The 22,859-nt window shown below is 38.8% G+C and overlaps 1 protein-coding gene across 1 annotated transcript in view; it reads left to right on the top strand.

Annotated features, from left to right (window-relative positions):
* Nucleotides 1-22,859, top strand: part of GRID1 (glutamate ionotropic receptor delta type subunit 1) — a gene marked incomplete at both ends in the record, with an annotated part of 491,898 nt that overhangs the window by 254,845 nt on the left and 214,194 nt on the right. The window contains one exon of the mRNA XM_082285773.1: nt 16,736-16,941. Within this exon, the coding sequence (XP_082141899.1) occupies nt 16,736-16,941 (206 nt within the window). The remainder of the gene's footprint in view (nt 1-16,735; nt 16,942-22,859) is intronic.

Raw genomic sequence — 22,859 nt, 5'->3', positions numbered from 1 at the left:
GATCAAAGTCTGCTAGTACCAAAAGGTTCCTTGCCATTGCTTTCCTAATATTATTGCTTTTGCAGAATAGTTGGAAGATGCTTGCTGGAATGGCCACCTGCAGGGAAGGGCATGTCAGCCTGACAAACACGGGCTGATGAACACAGTTAGCTACAGATTATTCAGGATCAAGACAGCAGGGAGCCGTGAAAAAAAGTAGTCTGCTCCTCTATGGAGAGCTGGCATTTTCTCTCTGTGAGCTGGCCATCCCACCTCTATCCAAGTGGACTCGCTTTGCCTGCTTCTTTCTCCATCTGGAAACGTCAGACCAAGCTGTCTTTTCTGATCTTAGCCCTTGTCAGGCAAATGGAGAGGAAGCAGAGTGGGATATGGAGCTAAGAACTCACACACACTGAGCCTTAGAGTCCGTGTGAGAGGCGGGGTACCAAAGGGACAGGGAAATTTGGAAGTGTGCTATGGAATCTTACCTTCCTAATTCTGCAGCAGCATATAAAAATGGTACTGTTAGACTTGGGAAAAAACCTCTTCTGAATGGATTTGTTCTTGTAAGGAATGATCCTAGCCTGGTCATTATGAGTTCTTAACCCCTTGCACAAGTTTGCTGCTGCTGAGTGGAACACTGGGCCCTCAGGAGCTGATTGTTTGCTTTCCAAGTTACAGCCAGGTCCCATCCTACAAGGCAGTGGTTCTCCAGTCAAGGGGATGCCTTTGCAGAATAAACCCCTCTGCTTCCTCTCCTTCCTTGCTCTCACAGCTCTCTTGCCTTCTCCTGCATCCTGCCATCCCCTGTTGCAGCAGCACTGGGAGGTGTGGGAAAAGCAAAGCTCATGTGCAGCTGACAGGATCTGCAGAGACCTTCAGGGACACGTGAAAGGATTCTGGCACCACTGGTGAAGAATGCTGTAGGGTCACCTGCAGCAAGGGCACTTTTGGGGTAACATGACCTGCAAGAGTGAGACTCTATGAATTAGGAAGGGTTTTGGGGGCTCTCCAGCTCCCTGCCTGGCCAAGTTCCTTACAGGTCAGTGGCCATCCTTGCTGACTTGCAGTGCATGGGAGAGCTCTGCCTGCTGTTCCACTGGGGGGAACAGGCCCTAAGGGCACCACGCTCTGTTTTAGGGACATTTTAAAGGGTGGAGCAGAGTGTTTTTTGGGGGGAAGGGGAGAAGGTGGTAGACCATTAATGATTTTATGGGAGGGAATGACTGAAATGTGAGTGAGGAGCAGCAGTGAGGGTGCTCTGGTGAGAGGTGAGTAGATGGGGACAGTTGAATCCAGAGACCTGCACCGAAAAATTGACATTAAAATTTTATATCTGCAGCTCTGAAGAAAAAGAAACTCTAACTTTCTTAAGTTGCCATTAGTAAATGTGCCCATTGAAACAAAATTATAAAGTTACTGTTTTCCATGTAGCATAAGACATAAAAATTGTATCAGCTGCTGTTAATAAACTTTCAGGATACAATAACTGTCATTTTAAAATCACTTTCAGCTACTTTCAGTAGAGGCGAAAAGAAACCAGGCAACTTTAAAAGGAGCTTGACCCTTGTGTTTGTAACAGTAATCAGATTATATGAAATGTATAATTAGAACACTAATATGAGACATTCAAATTAGTTGAAGTGCAGGCTGCAACAAAAATAGACATCAGACATCTGAGGAGTGTGAGACATCAGACATTTGAGTGTGTATGCAGACCTTTGGAAAGTCTTTAACAAGGAGAAAGCAGTAGTATCTGTCTGAAAACAGAACGATATTCAACCTTGAGTTTTAAATCCCTTCAGTAACACCGGTTCCTTTGATTCTTCAGTCCTATTATTTATGTAGAAAATGCAACAAACAGCTGCTTGTATCTTTAAAGGCTGTGTTTGGAGCTTATTTTAATCTTTCCACTGACAGCGTCACGCTAAAATTGTAAATACAATTTACAGTTAGAAATTAAAAAAAAAAAGCTCAAACCCTTGTCTTACATAAAGAGCCTTACAAAATATGAACTTTCATTTCATTTTTTATCAGCTTTATATATATATGTATATATGTATATAATCCTGTTCAGTTGGCTGAAGGGAGTTGTAAGTCAAAGCGACTATTTATTGCATTGGGAATAAGGGATAGGTTGGATAAAAAAAGGAAGAGTACAAATTAAGATATAAAGCATCAAAGGCAGTGTCAGATAAATATCACCAAAAATAACTTGCAGGAGTGAATTATAAAATCAGAAAAAAGGAAAAGTTTTTGAACAGTTCATTTCGATTATTCTAAATTCCTTTTTGGTTTGTGGGTGGTTTTGAATTTTGTTTGTTCGTTCATTTTTCTTTCTTCAGAACAAGGTCAAAAATGTAAATGAAGTAGCAGGCTTGAGGATACACTTCACTTTGTGTTGGTTCTTTCCTTTCTGTTCTTTAGTAGTTGCTGGAAGAATTTGCCTCAATATTCCCATGGCACTCTTCAGTGTCCAGTTGTTTCATTTTCACAGTCAACCTTGCTATCTCTCTTCACATCTCGTTAGCCCATGGGACTATGCACTTCACTAAATCCACTGCAAATTTCACATGATTCATTCTCTTCTTTTCTAAGTAGGTTTTTTTTACTCACTGTCTCTTCAAATTGTCATCAGTATACTGCAAAGTTCAAGAAGTCTCTTTTTTTCCCTGGTATGTTTATTCTCAATTAACTAGGCTATATTCATTCTAATATTCCTCTTTCAGCTTCTGCAGTTAAACTGTACCACGGCTGCTCAAGGGAAATGTTTTTATTGCTTGTTATTTATTGCTATAGCAATGGAATACTATTACCCCCTCCTGCTTCTTGTGCTGCAGAGATTTAAGCAGATTTTCATGGTTTTGGTCAAACTTATCTTTGTAAGGCTGGGTAAGAGTCCTTATATCTATAGACATATGTTATATACACATACATATTTATAGATACTTTTTTTTACTATATGTATACATACCCATTTTATATATGCATATTTATATATACATTTATGTATATATATGTAAATCTCTCAGCACTTTGGAATCAATAAATCATTGATCACTTCATATAGAGATGAGTGGGGTCTCTGTAAGAGGAGAGTAGGGGTTTATTCCACTCATTAAAGGGCAATTAAAATGGTAGGCTTCAATCACTGAAGTATAAACCAGAAAAATGAAGATCATTTAAATTCAGAAAGCACAGGAAAATGTCTTTTTTTTTTTTTTTTTTTTTTTTTTTTTTTTTTTAAACTTGTAAGGCTTGGTGATAGGGGGGTGAAGGAAAGAATAAATCAGGATACTATTATACTAGAATAAGAAACTGATAAACCGATATTTTTAGTATTAGACTCTTTCTACATAAAAAACAAGAAAAAAACTGGTCCTGCTGTCTAAAGAATGCATTCAGTGACCTTCTAAATCTCAAGAGCTCAACTTCCAGCTCTCTCTTTTTCCGGTGTTAAAGCACATTTTGCTGATCATTCATTCCAGTCTTTTGAGCAAAAGACCTCTGTTCATACAAACACTGAGCACTTGTTTCCAGGGGAAAAAAAATGTTTCTTTTTCATGGAAACAGTAGCTAGTGTAATAAAGCCTCGGAGGTGGCTCGGGCGTGTGGTTTCGAGTACTGTCACTGGATACGCGCAGCGGTGTTTCTGGGGACATGTCAGAAGAAATGAAGTGTGAAACTGTATCTGCAACCTCTTGCTAGAAGGTTTTGAAGTCAGGGTGTTTCCAGCAGTTTACATCGCTGTCTCATTCCCTGAAGTTTACAGCTGTATTGTCTCTGCTGCTGTAGAAGTCAGTGTAGTGCCATGGCAGGAAATGCATCTAAATATGTCACAGAATGTTCTGAGTTGGAAGGGACCTGTGAGAATCATTGAGTCCAACTCTCAGGTGAATGGCTCATATGGGGATGTTTAGGGTGAGAAGGAAAAAGGTGCAGATGACATCTGTTAATGCACTCTGTGACCAAGAGCAACCTCTTGAGAGTGAGAAAAATGATTATATGAATGAATGATCTGAAGAAATGCCTGAACTTGAATGAACCTCATTTTTGCTCAAAGGAGGAAATTAGGAGGATAAAATGACAAAGCAAAAAACCCCCATTCAGTGTTATTTTGCCTTCCAAAGATTTCCAGCTGGCATTCTTAAGTGGCCTTCCAGGCCACATTCTTCTGACAAGAAGTGTCTAATCCTGCTTCCCCCTGCCCCAAGTTATTAATTATAATAACCAAATATATTTCAGATGCAGAAGTGATTGAACATATTATGTAGGAGAAAAGCACGATGATTATCATGATCAATAAACTCAAACCCTAAGACAACTAAAAGAGGCCTTACTTACACTTGGTGCATTAATGAGCTAGTAGAATGAGAACTGTTAGTTCTCATCTCCTCCTTTTATGATTAACTGCAGTATGTGGAAGTTATCTTAAAACTATAAAGGGGAAGAAGTTGATGTGTTGTGTCCCCAGAATAAAAACCTGAGATTGAGTCTGCCTGGAGTGAAGAGCAGAATGAAAGGTAGAAATAAAAATAAAAACCCTGTATGGTTCATCTAGAGTTCAAATAGACTTTCCATGTCTTTATAAAACATCACATAGTTGAATTGTTCCTGTGAACTCAGCAGATTTAGAATTTTTTCCCCCTCAGAAAATGGAATATGTGAAAGTTATGTGAATTTATTAGCTGTAGTTTTAATATTTTTTGTTTTCCTTTCACTGCATTGTAGTGATTGTAATCTCTCCTTAAGGAGGGGTTTCTGTTTTCCCTTTTCCAGCTTCTCCACAAGAACAGAAAAATGAGAAGTCAGTAATACGTTAGTCCTTTCTCTTTACCTGATTGATGGGTTTTGAGATGTCTGGCAGTAACACATTATCTTGTCCTTTCTGGCACGACATCTTGTCCTCTTCCAAGCCATTGCTTTATTTAAAGTAACTGGAATTAGCACAGTGTCTGCTCCTGTGAGCTATGCTCAGATTTGTGGATGTGCCAGCACCCACCAAAGATAGCAGCACCTGCATGGTGTTGCTCAGCCAGAGATGTCCTTCACATCCTTTTCTAATAACATTTCCTCTGGTGACTTTTGGAGTTGCCTGCCTCCTTTCCAGTAAATTAGAAGACATTAGCTAAGGAATTAAGTTAATTAGGGGGAAAAAAGTAAGACCTCTTGAAATATTAACTTTAGGGTATATTGGAATTCCTAAATGGCCTTCAGATTAATGACTGTGATAAGTGGATAAAAGCTTGTCAGATTTTGAGGGAGTTCCTTGGTCTCTGAGTCTTAGAACCAAATTAAAATTTACTGATGCATATAGATCTCTCAATTCATTTATTCATAAATACACATAAAGGAGATGGTACAGTAAGCCCCAACTTCATAAAAATGCAAATAGACCCCCTGCTGCCACTGAAGTAAACAGAGAACCCTGAGTACATCTTGCTCTTCGATGTGAGGGGCTATCTCCTCAGGTGTCTGCTTACCATTATCCTTTTCTACAGCTGAGTATTTAATGAGGAGACACTGTTGTCCTAGGCCTGTAAATATTTCTCTTTGCTGTGGCTCTATAGAAATAAAGTAAAAAGAAGAAAAAAAAGTACACAGTGCCTTCACAAAGGCCACAAATTCCATCATGAACATAAGCTGCTAAACTATCGGAATTCTAGCTTGGAGAGAAGAGTTGCAGAGGTGCATTGATTAAAAAGCTGAGAAGCTTTTTCTTGCTTGGGTATTTTATTGCTGTTTTGAGAAAGAAGGACTTCACATCCAGAAAGGTGTGTGTCCTGTGTGTTTTAGGTGTTTGTCCTGATTATCATCATCATAGCAATAAATTGCAGCGTGTAGTAACTATGTGAGCACTTACTCATATGTTGAGTGATTTTGTACGTGGGAGGAGACTTGGCATTGAGTCTCCTCACACAGAGCAAAATACAGACTTGAATGTTTGTGGGACTAAGGCCTGCAACATCTCATTTTTTGGTTTGTAAAAATGTGCTGATTTTGTTTGCAGTATGATGAGTGGAGAGTCTTCTGACAGTAGTCCTGCTGCAGTGTTCCACCTCAGTGTGACCAGTTGTCTTTTCAGTAATAATTACTCATTATGTTCCCAAAGCATGGAGCTAAGAGAGGGATGCCTGAGGAAGATACAGCTGATGAAAAAAACCAAGAAGTTTTATAATTTTGTTCTCTAGCATGTTGGTTTTGTGTTTTCCCCTCCCTCCCCCACGTTCAGAGTTCTGTTGTTAGGAATGGAGCACTTATATTTGCCATTGTACTACAGTAGTTGTCATAATGGAAATGAATAATTGGCAGTTGATTTTTTTTTTCTGTTTGTTTGTTATTGGCATATTCCTACAAGAGGGAGTAATTTGTGGTCATTATATGTGACATGAACTTAGTTTTTATTTTCAACTCCCTCTTTCTCCTGCCAAGAGATTTGTTATCTCAGTAGGGATCCTTCTCATCTTGCTCTTGTCAGAAAACACTGGAGAACAGAGGTATCTACAATTGATTTTTTATCCCTTTGCATTTTTCTGCAGAGTTTTATGGAGACTATATTGGAAAAAATGGCCTTTAAAAAAAAGTAGAAATTAAAGAAGGATGCATATTTTTTCTCATTTTCCAAATTCAATGTCTATATAAAAATGCACTTTGTGAGTTAAACAGCTATCCAAGGAAATTAAACTTCCAGTACTACCATACTTATTATGGCCTGATGGACATCATGTAAATAAAATAATGATCAGCCAAAGGGTCCTTCTTCCCTGTTTCTGAGCTAAAAATATGCCCACCATTGTCCTTGCCTTGCCAGCACATGAGCAAATACTGGCCAAGTAGTTCAAGATGGGCTTGGCAGGGCAGTGGGCTCTCTACAGCTCAGGCTCCTGGTGAGCTGGTGTCCCTCTGGTGCCTGTGATGTGGTGACACAGAGCCTTAGTCAGAACTGCAGCCAGGTGCCCACCCAGTCAGGGAGGGCTCCTGGGGATGAGGCTCCAGACAAGGGCTGGGCTCAGAGCCCCTGAACCACCTTGTGCTGAATGCTCTGGAGAGGGAGCAACGGAGTGAAACTGGGGCACCTGCCCAAGTGGCAGTGCAGGCGATTGGAGGTAGTACCAAATTAACATCATTAAGGACTTGGTCATGAAAAATGTGAGACTGGCTGAGAAATAGTAACCTAGTAGAGAATTTGTTTCCTCAGTGAAGACTCCATCCCTGGAGGGTGCCAACAGCATTAGAGCTGTCAGCTCTGGCGGCCTCTCTGTGGTTTGTATGCCCAGACACACAACTTTTACTTGAACCTACAGAAATGAGAGAAGGTTTCTTCAATCACAGAATTACAGAATAAGCCGAACTGAAAGCGACCCACAAGAATCATCGAGTCCAACTCCTGGCCCTGCACAGGACACCCCACGAGTCACACTTTGTGCCTGAGAGCATTGTCCAAATGTTTCTTGAACTCAGCCAGCCTTGGAGCTGTGACCACTGCCCTGGGAGCCTGTTCCAGTGCCTGACCACCCTCTGGGTGAAGAACCTTTTCCTGATATCCAGCTTCAACCTCCCCTGGCACAGCTTCAGGCCATTCCCTCAGCTCCTGTCACTGTCACCACAGAGCAGAGATCAGTGCCTGCCCCTCCTCTTCCCCTCACGAGGAAGTTGTGACTGCAGTGAGGTCTCCCCTCAGTCTCCTCCAGGCTGAACAGACCAAGGGGCCTCAGCTGCTCCTCAGGTGGCTTCCCCTCAAGGCCCTTCACCATCCTCTGGACACTCTTTAATAGCTTTAGATCTTATATTTTGATGGCCAAAACTGCATACAGTATTCAAAGTGAGGCCGCACCAATAAAGAGTTGAATTATTATTTGCTGGCATGTAGTTAAGCAGATAAGAGCAACTAGCTCCTGTGACGTGTATTTATATTTTTTTATGCTGTCCAGGTGTTTATAAAGTACGCTGAGATCCTTAGCTGAAAGGAGTTGTATGAACACAAGCAATAATTACTGTCACATATATGAAAGAATAAGGTCTTCCTGCCAGTAGCCTTTCCTCAAGGGGCAATTTAATTTCTTTATCTGCAGTAATTTCATTGCCATCTCTCTTGAGATTGGAATGTGCAGTATTTAAAGCTGATTAAACGGGAGAAACTCACTCTGCAATCCATTAAATCCAAAGGGATGTGCTTCTAACTTCTCTGCTGGACGTTTAGCTATACGTGCAGAGAATGAATCTCTCAAATTCTCAAGTTACTTCTGGTTTTCTCTGAATGAGAAAAGAGAACATTTTCCTCTCTATTTCAGGCATGCTCTTTGCACATTTGGTTTGTTTCAGAATGCTTTTATTTGTATTTGCTTATCCCTAGTTTAGGGTCACTGGTCTTATTTCTGAAGGGTGTTCTTCGAGTGTCAAAATACAATAACCCAAAGTTACCACACAGTAACAGCTACGTTTGTGTGAAAGCTGACACGTGTACAGTCCTAACATCTCAAGTGAGTACTATTAACTCAGATATTCATGAAAAACAATATGGCTTCAGGAAGCTGCATCTCAGCCTTTCAAGGGTAAAAGATATGTTTTCCTAAGGTACTGGTGGATTGATGTTTAGATTTGGTGGTACTCAGTCACAGCAAATATTAAACTCATCAGTTTAATGCAATGATTAAAATTAGCTTATGTGAAAAATATTGCATTTAAACTGAGTCTATACATCAGTAAAAGCATATTTTCTGCCAATACAGGTATTTTTGGTCTCACAAGAAGGTATGGCAGTTGCACTGTGTAGTGTCTTGAAAGGTATTTTAATGTATAAACAGCAGTAGTGAGGTGAGAAGCTGTCACAGCTCATTTCAGAGCTTTACCATTGGGTAAACAGTTGGCAATTATTGCACTTGGAAGAATTGAATGGATGATTTGAATGGAAATGCTGGTTCTTCAGTGAATTCCCTTTTTACATCAATTATAGCATATGTCCATGTTTTTTTCCAACAGTAATGAATTTCCTGAGGTGCTTTTCCTTGTGCTTTTGAATGCCAAGTGTTAAAATCCAGCAGGAGAGACCTGTAGCTGACCTTTCATGCTAAATGTGAAAGGGCTGTTGTAACCTTGAAAAGGCTTTTGTGCTTCTGGGCCTCCTGGGAAGCTCCAGTTACCTTCAGATTGGATCAGCTGTTTCAGGTGTGAAACATCAGTTGTGCAGAGTAACTTAAGTATTTTTAACCTTTTATGATGTGTCTGGAAACATCTGTTTATGCATGCAACACATCTGGCTTTATGGTGCATTCTGTCCCTTTTCCATCTGTTTGGGAGTGGAAATAACCTGCAATTTGGCTCTATTCAGAGTAGTTTTTATCTTTGAAAGTCTGAAAATAGTATTGATGTGGGCAGTATAGAAAATTTCTGCAGCCATTATAGAAACTTCAACCTTTGATATTACAAGGAGTTCAGAGTAGAAGTTTGCACTTGGTTAATCCTCATGCTTGGACTGAAACACACATGGTAGGACTTTCTGTTTCTGTGGAGAGGTGGTCAAATGTCAGCCTGTGATCTCAGTTTAAATGGTGAATCAATATTCTATGCGTTTTTCAAAGTTTAAGTTTCTGATAGCCTGCTTTATTTTTTTCCTGAAATCTCTGATTTCTTCTGATTTCTTGCTTTTCTCTCATGTCTTTGAGAAGGGACTGTGCAGCTTCTAGGCCTGTTTGGTCAGGCAGTGCAAGTGCTGGCATGTTGCTTTGTGTTTGATCCCTGTTAGTAGAACTGTCCAGGAGAGAAAGGGAAAAATGGGAAATGGGAGATCCAGTGGGATTCCAAAAATTCCCAGGTTATTATGCTTGTTGTCAACTGATTTGGATGCTCAAAGTTTACATTTGCTTAAAGGGAAACTGAGCTGTTCTGTGGAGGAGAAAGCTATGGAGAGTTACGTAGACCATTAGTGCATAGAAATACAGAGAAACCACATTTGTCTGAGGAATTCCCCACACTGCAAACTGAATTGTTGGGAGAATATTCAGGGGAAGTATCCACAGTTCCTCCTGGTTTGCACTCTGTTTGTCAGAGACGGGTCACGGAACTCAGCAGAACTTCCTGTCTGGTCTCATTTGGTCCAGCTGTTCTTATCTAAACTGAATAATAGAAAGTATCCAATTTAATTAATGGATTTATTGTACTTGATATTATATCTACTTGCTATAATAATGACTACTGAGTTACTGACTTCATTTCTTTATAAAAAAAAGAAAAGGAAATGGGATATAATTGCAGAGGTGTTACTGTGAACTCTGGCGTATCTAAAAGCATGCAAGAAGCCAAGGATATTTTTTTTAGCAGAAAGTTCTCAAACTAAAACTTAATTAGGAGTGAGGCAACTAAATCAGACATAGTTTGAAATTGTGAGTTCTAATGTTTGTAGAAAAAAATTATCTTAGCAGTGATTGTGGGAATATGGCAGGCAAAGACACCTGAAGAGATGATTTGGGTGAAGTGAGAAATACATGCTTGGAGAGAGATGGTAAGAGCAGAGAAAAAAAGTAGAAAATATATTTTATTAATATCACTTCACATTTGTTCTTGGCTCCAATAAGCATTTATGTTCTAATATTTATGCAGTCATACCTATCGTAACAGATTGTGTTGTTATACTTTCTGGTCTACTCACTCTATTTGAGCAGTTAAAATGATTCTGTGAGTATTTTAGATTGAAAGTTTCAGTGCTTGCTCAAAGTCTTATTCTTCTAGATGATTTGGACAAAATAATTCCCTTTTGGAAGCATAAATAGTAATCTTCTTTCTATTGTTTGAAAAAGTAAAATTTGGTTATTTATTGATTGAAGAATAAGAGAATAAGAGAAATATGTCCACTTCCAGTTTTTTAAAATTCTAGAATATGTTCAGATCCTTCGAGTAGGTTATTATCTGCAGCAAGGACACAAAGATGGTATTCAAAATAATTATTCAGAAAGCTGACAATGCAGCAAGAGTCTAATCATCAGGATGTGTGTCTCTGTTTCTAACACCAGGCATATATTATCCCTTACTTCTAATGCAAACAATTGCAGTTGTGAAAATGAGGGAGAACAGCCAATGTAAAATAAAAAGAATGAAACCCATGAAACTGAAGTGGTTTAGGAAACCTGTTTCAGAGTGCTTATATGTTATCTTTCAAATCAATGGATCCTAGAAATGTGTGTTTTATTCTGTACCAAGAAATGAAATAATAAATGGGAAGTATTCTGTGCAATTTGAAGGGAATCAAAATGACAGTAAAGCATATCTTTGAATGAAAGAGAAGAAATAATCTTTTTTTTCTCTTCTCTTGGAGTTTAAGTATAAAGAACAATGCCTTGAATACCCTTCCTAATTCTTGGAAAAGGTAAATATATTCTTATAAGTGTATAAATGCTAAAACAATGAAACTATCCAAGCCTTCTTGACACTCTTCTCACTACTTTAAATATCGTCAAAATAATGCTCAAATAAAACTGACACTGAGAAAAAAAATGTGTGAAGTATAGAGCCTGCAACCTGCAAATGAGAAAACTCCAAACCTCACCATATCCTGCCTGATCTCATCGTTTTTCACACTTATTTATTTTTCCCTTTTACAAATGTACCAGCGAAAGGATTTGCGTAGGTTATTTGAAAACAGAACTCGGTGACGACACTTAGGCCTCCCAGAATTTGCTTGGATTAGAATGACAGGCTGTGAAATTATGTCCTGGTGCTTCTTTGGCTGTGCTTTCAGCTCCAACTTGGTGCTTCAGTTTGCTTCCAGCTGTTTTCCACCCAAAGTAAAATGTTTCCTGGCCATGTGCTGCCTCTATTTCTGTCAAGTGGGGTTAGGAACTGGTGTTGAAAAGATGATATAGTGCTCTTTACCTCCTGGAAATTCTTTTCTGCAATGAGCCATCCTAAAAGGCCAGCTGTGCCCAGCCACACAGCTGTTTTACACAGAAACAATAGCTTCAAGCTCTTTTGTCAAGGCCAAGAATCAGATCCTGTAAATTCATGAAAGATGAATGCTACAGCAAACTCTGTGAACTTTTTTTGTATAAAAAGGATTATTAGTAATGTAATAAAAATGAAGTGCTTTGTAGGTGACAATAAGCTTTACAGGTAGCTAATGCCACATTTAGTACTATTCTTTTATGTTTGTGTTCCAATCAGCCAGCACAGTAACCAACCTAACCTCCAGCAGGAAGTTATATATTCCATTATTCCTTATAGTACAATAAAGTCCTTTATTTATGGCAAGCACTAGTTTTGTAGTCACAGTGACAGAATTCATATCTTAGCAGTGTATCAAAGCTTTCCTTCCCTCCTTTTAATGGTTATCCCCAAAATTGTCCTGTTCTTCTGTTGTCAGACCTGCACATACGGTTTATCTGTCAGCATTAGGAAGGCTCTCAGACAGAGAGATTCTCTCTCTGGTCAGATGTAGCAGAAGGGGCACAATGTTCATAAGAAATTTACCCTTTTTTTCTTTTCCTCACTTTTTTCTAGTTCTGGTTCCAATCTGCTGATTCCATTTTTGTGGTTGACACCAGAGTATTGTAAACTTACCCAATTACTGTATGGTGTTATGGATCCCTTCTATGAGAGGTGCGTTTTCTCTAGCGTGGTTTTCCTTCTGAAGGGTGTGTTTCATCATCTTCAAGAAACTGATGTTCTCTAAAGGGAAATGTTCAAATATTGCCTCTGAAAGTCCTCATGCTGAGCATGGACAAATCAGGTGGGCAATTAGAAAATGAAATAGGATTATGTGATTTTAAAGCCCGAGTCTGGGCTACAGTCCGAGCAAAAGCAAGTAATTGCAGACTGAAGGCAGAGGTAGCTGTAGGTTGTGTAGCTGCAACAAACTGGTCTGTCCTTTGTCAGGTGTTCCAGACAGAAGTGAGAATTTGGATTGCTTATACTTTCTCTAGGAATTGTGAAATGAATGGGCACAAGGAATTATTTCGTGAGTAATGGTCCAGGATAACTCTCTAGTGTTAGAATCTGAACTTTTTAATAAAAAGTCAATGTTAAGACTACAAGAGACAGGAAACATTTATTTAAACATGTGTTTTAACAGACAAAACTCTTTATAGAGCCCTTTATTTTTATAAAATTGTGTGAACTGTATAAAACTCCTTTTAGCATTGAAGAAAATGAAGGATTGGCAGTCCTAAATTATGCGGAGTGGAAAGAAATTTATAACTTTACCTGTGAGTATTTCTGTTCCAGCTGCTGTGGAGCAAAGCTCTGTTTTTCCTTAATGTTGCATGGACTTGTGATCTTCTAAGTGGAGGAAAAAATAAAAATGAGGGCACTCACTTCCTTGTATGATGTCAGATAAAATAAGACTGAGCCTAATTTGTTATGTCTTATAAACAGATGCTCCTGCATATGGGCATGTGTTTGTGTATTTGTGTACTGATACATTTTAAGAAATGATTGCCCTCTTGGTAATGGTTGTGAATAATTACTTGTGAAAAAGGATTCCATTCTGTAGGCACCTAAAGTTGTTAGTCACCTCCTCAAACAATTCTCTTCAGTTCCCACTTCCACCTTTGAATTCCCATCAAGCCTCCTTCTTTTTCCCAGTGTCAAGTAGGAGCAGGCATGTCGGCATTCAGGAAGATATCATCACACTGTTCTTTTTAATTGCCAACACTGAATAAATTCACATTCACTTATATCTGTGAAAAACTCACAGATTGTGAGTTTTTCACAGATATAAGTTGCACGGTTGAGCTTGGACAATCTCATCCCTCTCAGATTGTGCTTTCTCACCAAGCTGGAAAAATTCAGAATCCTTTCCATTTCTCAAAACAGAAAACAGTTCATGTTCCTTGAGGGAAAGGTTTATAAGGGAGTATAAAATGCCCTTCCAAGTCCAGATAGCCTTACCAAGTATATCAAGTATTTTGCACTGGCCTACAAGAATGTTTCTAACCAGTAGTTCATCAGGTCAGCTGAAAACGTGAGGCAAAACCCCCCAGACCAACGTCAGCTCAGTTAATATTTTGTAAACAGCTTTTCTTGCACAAAAAGACAAGTCGTTACTAAACCATGAGAAAGGGAATTTTCTTACTGCTTGTCAAGCACTGCAGTAATTTTGAAGGACTAAACATCATTAAAAGAAAAATCTTTGTGTTTTGTGTTGCACATATCCGTAAAGTCTGCATAGGTATAGTAAAGAATGCTGTCTAATGAATTTAAATTAAGAAAATCCAAACTTACTTTGACAACTTTAGTGAAATGCTTTAACCTGTAAATGATATCTGTTTGTCACTATCATTATTTCAGCACCCCTGCAATATTTAGCAGTTATACACAGCTAAAGTCCTCTGTCGCTTTCCAGAAATTCCTGCATAACAATAAATCCCTTCCTTTTCACCCTGGCTTGGGATTTTGGATGGTAAGCAAGTCTAAGGTTTATGACAGTGTGACAAAGCTGCTGTGGACTTGTCTAAGTTGAGCAGCAAGAGATCAGCACAGCCCTCGTTGAGTGCGCCTTTCCTGAGGGCGTGGCTGGCTGGACAATCACATCAACTAAACCAAAATTAAAAAGTCAGTAGGGAGGCTGCTTTGCTTGGCACAGCCCAAGATTAGTTTCTACCATTTCTGATGTCTCTCTGCAATTCAGCTGATTTCTGAAGCTGAATTAATCCCATTAACAAGCATTCTCCTGTTTGGATGGAGGTGTGAAGCTCTTGCACTTGTATGTGAGCTAAACTGGTGTGTCTTTACAAGATGTTACTTGTATCAGTTTTCATATGGCAACTTTTAAGGGGGATAAAAAGGACTTCACATGTATATTCTGTGGCCATGAAACACCGTGTTTGGGGATGGTCTACGAGCCCACTCAGGTGGGGCAGCAGGGAGTGCTACTGGGTTCCATCCTCTGACTTTAGCAGTGTCACAATGTACTAGTTTGAAAACAAACCAGTGGGAGGCACCAAGTCAGAATAACAATTTAATGGGGCATTAAAGAAAAGGAAAAAATAAAAGAAAACACTGGTTCAAACTGACAGAGTCCAGATACAACCTGAGTCCCTGTTAGGCAGGGTGGTGGTAGCAGTCTGGTAGAATGGTGGCTGCAGTCCTCTGAAGCAGTGATCCTGTAGAAAAAAGGGTCTGCTCTTCCTCAGAAAGTCCAGTGGTGGCTGTGTAGCTCCTGTCCTCTGGAAATCCAGTGGGAAGGTTCTGTCTGGTGTTCAGAATCTCAGATTATATCCACGATGGGATGCTTGGTTCCTCCCTCTGGGTGGAGCATCTCACAATGGGGTAATGAGTCATGAGGCCAGGTGTTGATTGGGCTCATTAACAGAAGATAGTCCAGAGGGAGTTATCTCTGAGTCATGGGGCAGGACAATGATGGGCCATTAACAGCAAGATAGTCTGGGGGGAGGAGGCAAGGAAACACTGCCCCACCTGATTTCAACAGCTCATGAGGAGGGTAGTGGAATACACTGCAACCCAGGACACACAACATGTTTACTTCAGGATTTAAAAAACCCCCAAAACTACCCACCAGCTGTTACAATGTAGTTTTTAGAGATTGTTAGAGTTACAGTGAAGTTTTCTGAAGAGAAGGTTTCATTGTGGGATCAGTAAATGTGCTCTACCTTACAGAATTCGGCTTCACTCATGAGCTGAAATTTCATGACAGAAGTGTGAGAAATGAATTTGAGAGGCTTCAATACTTTCTTTTTCAGGATAAGTTAGACATGTTTCCCATAAAGTTAAAGGCTTCTAAGGACATGGTACAGCTGTGATTGAGTCACTGCTAATTTTGAGAGCAACCTGGTTCAATATAAGCTTTGACATTTTTCTTGTTCTAAATTTCACTACAAAATAAAAACTCAGATATTTATTACACACAAATGCTGAGAGTCATGAAGACTGAGTACAGTTTGAACAAGCAGATTTTAGCACGAACGTATGAAATGTGTTCCTCAATGTCAAGCGTGGTTAAGAAAATACATTTTTTCAATCATCCTGAGGTTGAGGCGCAGAGTTTAAACTAATATGTTTTGAAGGGGCTTGTTTGCATGATTTCTCTTCTTGAACCACTTGCTGTTTTTATTTTATTTTATTTTATTTTATTTTATTTTATTTTATTTTATTTTTTATTTTTATTTTAACACTATAATATAGTCCAATAGACTGGGGCTTTGTGTATCCTTTTATAAGTTTATGGATAAATAGTAAACATCTGGCTAGGTAGGTTATTTACATAACAGTAGGTTATTGACAGGAAAAAAAAAGGGGAAGTCAAAAGAAGGGCTGTGTATGTTCTGGATATTGTAATTTTTTCTTGGCAAAAGCAGCTGTGTGAGGTTGTGGTAGAAGGAGAGAAGTTTAGGGGTGAGTGATTTATCCCCTGCTTATTTACCTGTTCTTGGATTTCTGCATTTGAATTGTGATGCTGTTGGGGTGGGACTTTGTTGCTTGTGCAGTATTAAACCCCGTATCCTTGAGCCTCTGGGGAGGTTTGCAGAGCCACCCAAATAAATGAACTGGCTCTTCCTAAGAGTCATTGTCAGACCTCAGGGAAAGGTAATTGATGGAGTTTCCCTGTTGGCACTGACTGTGAAAGGGAGCTGTGGAAGATGGCTATGTGGAATACTCTTCTTTAGAGAGCACTGCAGGAATTTTTTTTCCTACCTAATTAGTGCTGCTTTCCTAACTGGTGGAGGTTGATGCAGTGGCTTTTTTCTTTTCTCTTTTTTCTTTATTTTTTTTTTTTTTGTTTTTATTTTCCCCTCCTCCTGTGTTACAGATATACGTGGACTGCAGGGATTTCTCGATCAGGCCTCAAGACTGGGACTTGATGTATCATTACAAAAAGTGGACAGGAACATCAGCAGAGTATTTTCCAACCTTTTTACCACCATGAAAACGGAAGAGCTGAACCGCTATCGGGACACGTTGCGAAGGGCTATCTTACTCCTCAGCCCACGGGGAGCCCAGACTTTTATTAATGAGGTCAGTGCACAGCTTTTTTTTTATTATCAACATTTCAGAAACATGTATTGTGACCCATGTTTTGCCCTTTTGATAGTGCTGGTTGTTTAATGCCAAATAAGATTATCAGACTCTAGTGCCAGGGAATTGAAACATCACATGCTCCATGGAATGGTTGCTTTGTCGTTAATGCAAATGGGGCAGCATGGGCCAGATATTATATCATATAATATACAGCTCAGTGGGGTGTAATTATTTTTGTCTGGTTGTCTTCTGTATCAATAATTTTGGCCTGGATTTCAACCACTGTTAACAAGTGATCAGAAAATCTGCAACAGTCTATTAGAAATGAAATATAATGTGCCTGAGAGAGCTGTCTTTGCTTTGGAAGCCTCCAAATTCATATTAAAAGGGCACATTATTGATGTTTGAAAGTTGAATCAAAGAGATCTTTATGAAAGATGAAGTTGGAATTATATGTTTGTCTTAATTTCTTAGTGGTTTCTCAAAATCAGCGATGCTAATTAGAACAGGGAGGTAGCTGTTGGGCAAACTTTTAATTAATGTTGTGCTCTGGGCTAAGTTTTGGCATTAATTAGTTTTATCCAGCTTTCTTAATATTAAATAATGAATTATTTTACAGTGCTTTATATGTCAGAGTTGAGAATGAGAGTTTGAGCCTCAGTTTAAGTTTGTGTATTCATTAGCTAAGAATTTGGCAATAAAGCAGGGGTTTTAATTTTTTTTTTTTTTTAATTAACCAGGGGATATGACTGAACCAAGAAATTAAAATGTGGGTGGGACCTGTTTCCAATTATCAGTTTTGCTGCATCAAAGCCTGTTAAATTAAAAAAAAATCAACTCAAATTAGCTCATTAGGTTTTTTTTTTAACCATAACAGCATTAGTAAATTATCCACATTTATGTTCATCAGTGATTTTTTTAAATAACAGGGTAAATTTTATCCTAAATAAATGAGGCAAATAAGTAGTTTGGAAAAGACTAAGAACAGGGATAAATTCTCCTCAGGTTTGTGCACACACAGGTATTTCCATGAATGAGGGAGTGGGAGTGTGTGCAGCTCTCCACATCTCAGTCAGTTGCTTTCATAGGAGGCCTCCAGCAGAAATGCACATTGCTTGGCTTTCTAGGAAGTCCTAACAAAGTACCAGGTGTTCAAAGGAAATGTTTTATTCAAACCCCAGCTGGGTGGAAGGTGTGTCCCTTGGGAACACAGGGCTCAAGGATTGTTTGGTGAGTCAGGTGAGGGCTCTGTCAGAACCCTGAGGATTCTCGAGGGTAGAGGCCAGTATTAAACTGTATTAAACTCTTTTACTACTCACTTCACCTTTAAGCACTGTGTATTAAGACTAATGACCCTGATATATTTCCAGCTCCCTGCAGGAGTTTAACAGTGGGCAGAACTGAAAAGAAATTTATTTGGCAATCTTCCTATATTGAATCTTGATTGATTCAGAAAAGCTTTATAAAAGAAAATTTAAATCTTTGAAAAGAATTCTCAAAAGGCTTGCGATACGAGGTGCACAGTGTAGGGGAGATTCTTTCCCAGGCAGAGGCTGAACTTACATTTTGTGGAGAGTTATGGTGACTGCAGTTCTTCAATATCTCAGTCAGTAAGTGCAGCTAATTATCTACAGCACATTTTCAGGGAGTCCAGAATAACAACCTGCAGCTTAAATGAAATACACGTTTTTAATGTATTTTACTGAAATGCATCAATCACTGTGTGTGGCAGTAAGTGCCTTTGATGGGTTTACTCAGTTCCACAGTTGGTATTTCATGCTATAGGTGCCATATAGCTCTATACTGACTGGTGGTGTTATCAATCTTGCTCCGCACCTTGGAAATTGTTTGAGGTTCTTTTCAATTCTGGGGGAAAAAATAGCCCTCTGAAAAAAATATAAGTAGCAACATTAGAAGAAAATGCAAATACTTCATGTTTAGATTTTGAACAGATTTATTTTCTCTTTTCTTTCTTTTTTTTTTTTTAACTCAAATGAGAAGTAAAAGCTGAAGAAGAAAGGTTTTAAAGCTCTGTTTCTGGAAATGGAAAATTTCATGTGAAAGAGGTTTCTTAAGAAGATTTTTAGTTTTGCTGAGTTTATATTTTGTAAGAAGGAAAAAATCTCTGACAAACTTCAACCAGATTTTTATTAAAGTGTGTTGGCTAATAGCATATATTCATAAAAACCAGGTGCTGAACACCAACCCTCTGGTGGAATGCAGAACAAAAACAGGAACAGTTTTTGGATTATGAAACCTGAAACAAACAGTTTTAACAGATTTTTCTTAGCATAAGTCATAGATATCAGCCATTGGAAGCTGGTACAAGATCTATTTTGCCTGGTTTGATACTGCAAGTGATAAATTTTTCCTGCTAAGGCTGCATATCCGGGTTTCAGTCTCCCTTATCATGTCTTGGGTGGGCCAGAGAGATGTCATCTGATTTTGGATGTACAAAGTTAGGGGACTCTGCCATCTCATAAGTGAAAAACTTTTGAATCCTAGAAGAATTCAATTTCTCTAATTTTTGTTTAGGCATAGTTTTCATTTAACTGTCTTAATATCTCAGTGCCTGGTTCTGTCATGTGTCAAAGTTACTGCAGCAGAAATTATTGACATTTCAGAAGTTTCCAAATTTAGTATTTTGCTATGAAACTGCTTTAATTGTAAGAATGGATAGGAGGAGAAGGAAAAAAATCTTTCCAATGGTATTGCTATAAACTTGGAATCATCCTTTATTCAGAACAGGAAAGGTAAATGCATTTGTAAAACATTAACTATCTTTGCATTAAAAGGGCTCTTTGAGACTGAAGCAAACCTAATCTAAAGAGTGTCCCTCCTTAAACAGTTGAGAAAAATGTTCCTTCTCCACCAGCAAAAATCCCAGATACACTTGTTTCAATTGTAACAGGTGTGTGTGTGCCAGGAAAACAATTTTATGTTCTGAAAGCTACGTGATCCTCTTGCAAGGTGATATACAGAAAGAAGAAAAACTAATAATTCAGAAATGGGAAGATTTAGCACTTTTAGCTTTTCTGTTAGTTTCTTTGGCCCAGACACAGGAAGCTGAGACTCAAAAGGTCCCCTCCTTGAGACAGTGAGGTTTCACCTGCCTCTTTCACTTAGCAATGGATATGTTTTTTCAATTGCAAGTAGAGGTATTATTTGTAGGATTGCTTTTATCATTAAGGGCTTTACAGTGAAATGAATAAATGGAAAGAAGTTCAAAGAGGTGACAAAAATGCTAAAAGGATGGGAGAGCATGACGTCTGAGGAGAGGTGTCAGGAACACACTATATACAGCCTGCCGAAGAGAATATAGCTGCCAGGTACTTGAGAGGAAACATGAGCAGAGGAGGAGGAGGAATTATTTAAGGTGATCATGGGTTGTCTAACAGGAAGTAATGACCCAAAGCTAAACAGGGAATGCTTTCTAACAGGGAGGTCAGTCGGAGAGTGGGAGTGCTGGGCAAGAGAGTTCAGGGAGGCATCGTTCTGCAGGGTGTTCAAGAGTTCACTAGACAAAACACTTTGATAAATCAGGCTTGCAGTCAGACCTGAATTGGTGTGCAGGATGATCTAGATGACCCAGGAGCCCTTCTGAAGACCTACCAGGAAACATTTGTTGTGTAAGTTTCGACTTTGTACTTATCATATACAACCTATCTGAAGAGGACGAAAAGATCTTGTAGTTCGATGCTTCTCAAGTTTCCTGTTGCAGATGTGCAGTTCCTGACCTGTGGGGAGGGTTTGGTTTCTTGATTCTTCACAGAACACATGGTTTATTTGGGATATGCATTTTAATAGAATTTGTCTTTATAAATATAGGTGATACCAATTGATTCATGGACTTTAGTCTTCCTTCTTTGCAGTATTTATATACAACTTTTATTTTGAAAACCAGTGAAATGGAGGCTGTATCCCAGTTGCATGTAGTTATTGACTTGAAAAAAGAAGGCATTATCAGCTTTATAAAATCTTTAACTCAGCATTACTTGTATTTTTGGCAGCTTCACTGAAGTGAAAAATGTTTTTGTTGAGGTGGATCTCTGAAAATGCTGTAGTTCCTTGTGAGCCTGCCTTGCCTGTAAGCTAGTGAGCTGACTGCAGGAAGGTTATATGCATATCCCTGCAGCACAGCAGCCTAAAGCAGAACTCTTTGCATGCCTGGGATAGTAAGTAAGTTAAAAAAAACCCCAAAACATAATAAAAGAGACCTGATTAATTCCTTTAAAAATTAATACAAAACTGCTGTATCAGTGCAGCAGGGTTACATGTATCACAGCAATTCCAATTTGAGCTGAAGCTAAAAATTTCCAGTATAACACTAAGGGTGTTAAACAGCTGTAATTTATCTCTGCCCTGTTTATATAATCATCTCCATGGCCTCATTGGAAAGCAAAGACTTCTCTGTTTCTCTTTCACTCTAGTTCCTGCTAAGTGTTCTGACTGATTCTTTAAAATAAATATAGATATCCTGCATTTGGTTTGGGCTTTTGGGATCATTTCACAGTGATTTGTGGCCTTCCTTCAATCCTGGTTGTTGAAGATGCTGAGCTCCTTCCTCCCAGAGCACTCTCAGTTGGCACTTGTTAGAGAACAGTGCTTCAGCCTTTTCCCTTCTGCAGTTGGTGACATGCTGTTGCTTGACTGGAGCTGAATGAATTATTTATGGCATCTTGAACAGTTTGCACCCACAAGCAATTGTACGAAATGGTTTTCCAGGGACATTCACTTCTCAGAATTTAGGAGGAAAAAAGTTCAATATTAATTTTCTGGCACTTAGCACTTCATCTCTCTCTCTCTCTCTTTTTATTATGTTGCAAACATTCAACATATTAGTCCATATCTCTGTTTTATATGCCGTATATAAACATCTCGAAATATTGTTGAATAATTCTGGGAAAAAATATTATGCCTCTTCTGTTTTTAGAAGGCAATTTCTATGTTTAAAGAGCTGCTAGTGATTTGTGAGTGCTGGTAACAGAACTGTAGAAATAATACATTCTTCTTTCAGTAGTTCAAGTTAAATTATGCCCGCCTTATTTTTTTCTAAATCCTCCTCTTGTATTCTATTTCTTCCTTAGAGCTAGAATCTTGTCTGCTATTGTTGACATTTTCAATATGCTAAGACTCTTTGTGCTTAAAGAGAATAATAATTATAATTAAAGCCCAAGCAAACCTCACTGAATTGCTAAAACTTAAGTGAAAACAAAGCCCTTCCATTTTGGGATAAATTGGCTTTGAAGCAAGTTTTTTTCCACTGGGCCAAAGAACCTCCCAAAACACAAACCCTCCTACATTTTGCTTCACTATGACTAATCCAAGGGATGGGGTTACTCACAAAGGGATACCAATCAAATGTGTTTGGAATGCTCAATTACATGGATTTGTAGACACTGTGAAGAGAGAGAAAAACTTGTTGAACAAATGACTACGAATTGCTTACATAGCTTCATTTCAATGGCATTCCTTTTACTGCTGCAGGTAGAAGTGATAATGATTTTAAATTACTTTTTTTTTTAACTCCACTAGAATGTTACACGAGATTTTCAACCTGAATGTTGCAATCATGAGAGACAGGAGGCTTGCATCCAGTTTTGTATGTCTCTAACAATGACTGATAACAGTTTTGTGAGGCTTTATGGGTCAGTTGAGAAGAAATATATGGAAATTGGATACAGGGGCTAGAGGTACACAAAGCCCTTTTGAGTCTAAATACGCTTTACTGGCAGTTTTACCAAGTCTCTTGGTGTCAGCAATGATGTCTGGTCTGAAGGAACCTGATTTCTCAGCTCATGTTCTGAATCTGATGACTGGGCACGTATACATAGAGGATCATGTATTTTTAAATGTCATTAAATCTGTATGTACAGGAACCAGGCATTCCTCCTGCTCCAAATGCTTCATCCTAA

Source organism: Coloeus monedula, assembly GCF_965178545.1.
Source record: "Coloeus monedula genome assembly, chromosome: 8".
NCBI lineage: Eukaryota > Metazoa > Chordata > Aves > Passeriformes > Corvidae > Coloeus > Coloeus monedula.
The sequence above is the reverse complement of the archived record's forward strand: the minus strand, read 5'-3'. Positions and strand labels throughout refer to the sequence as shown.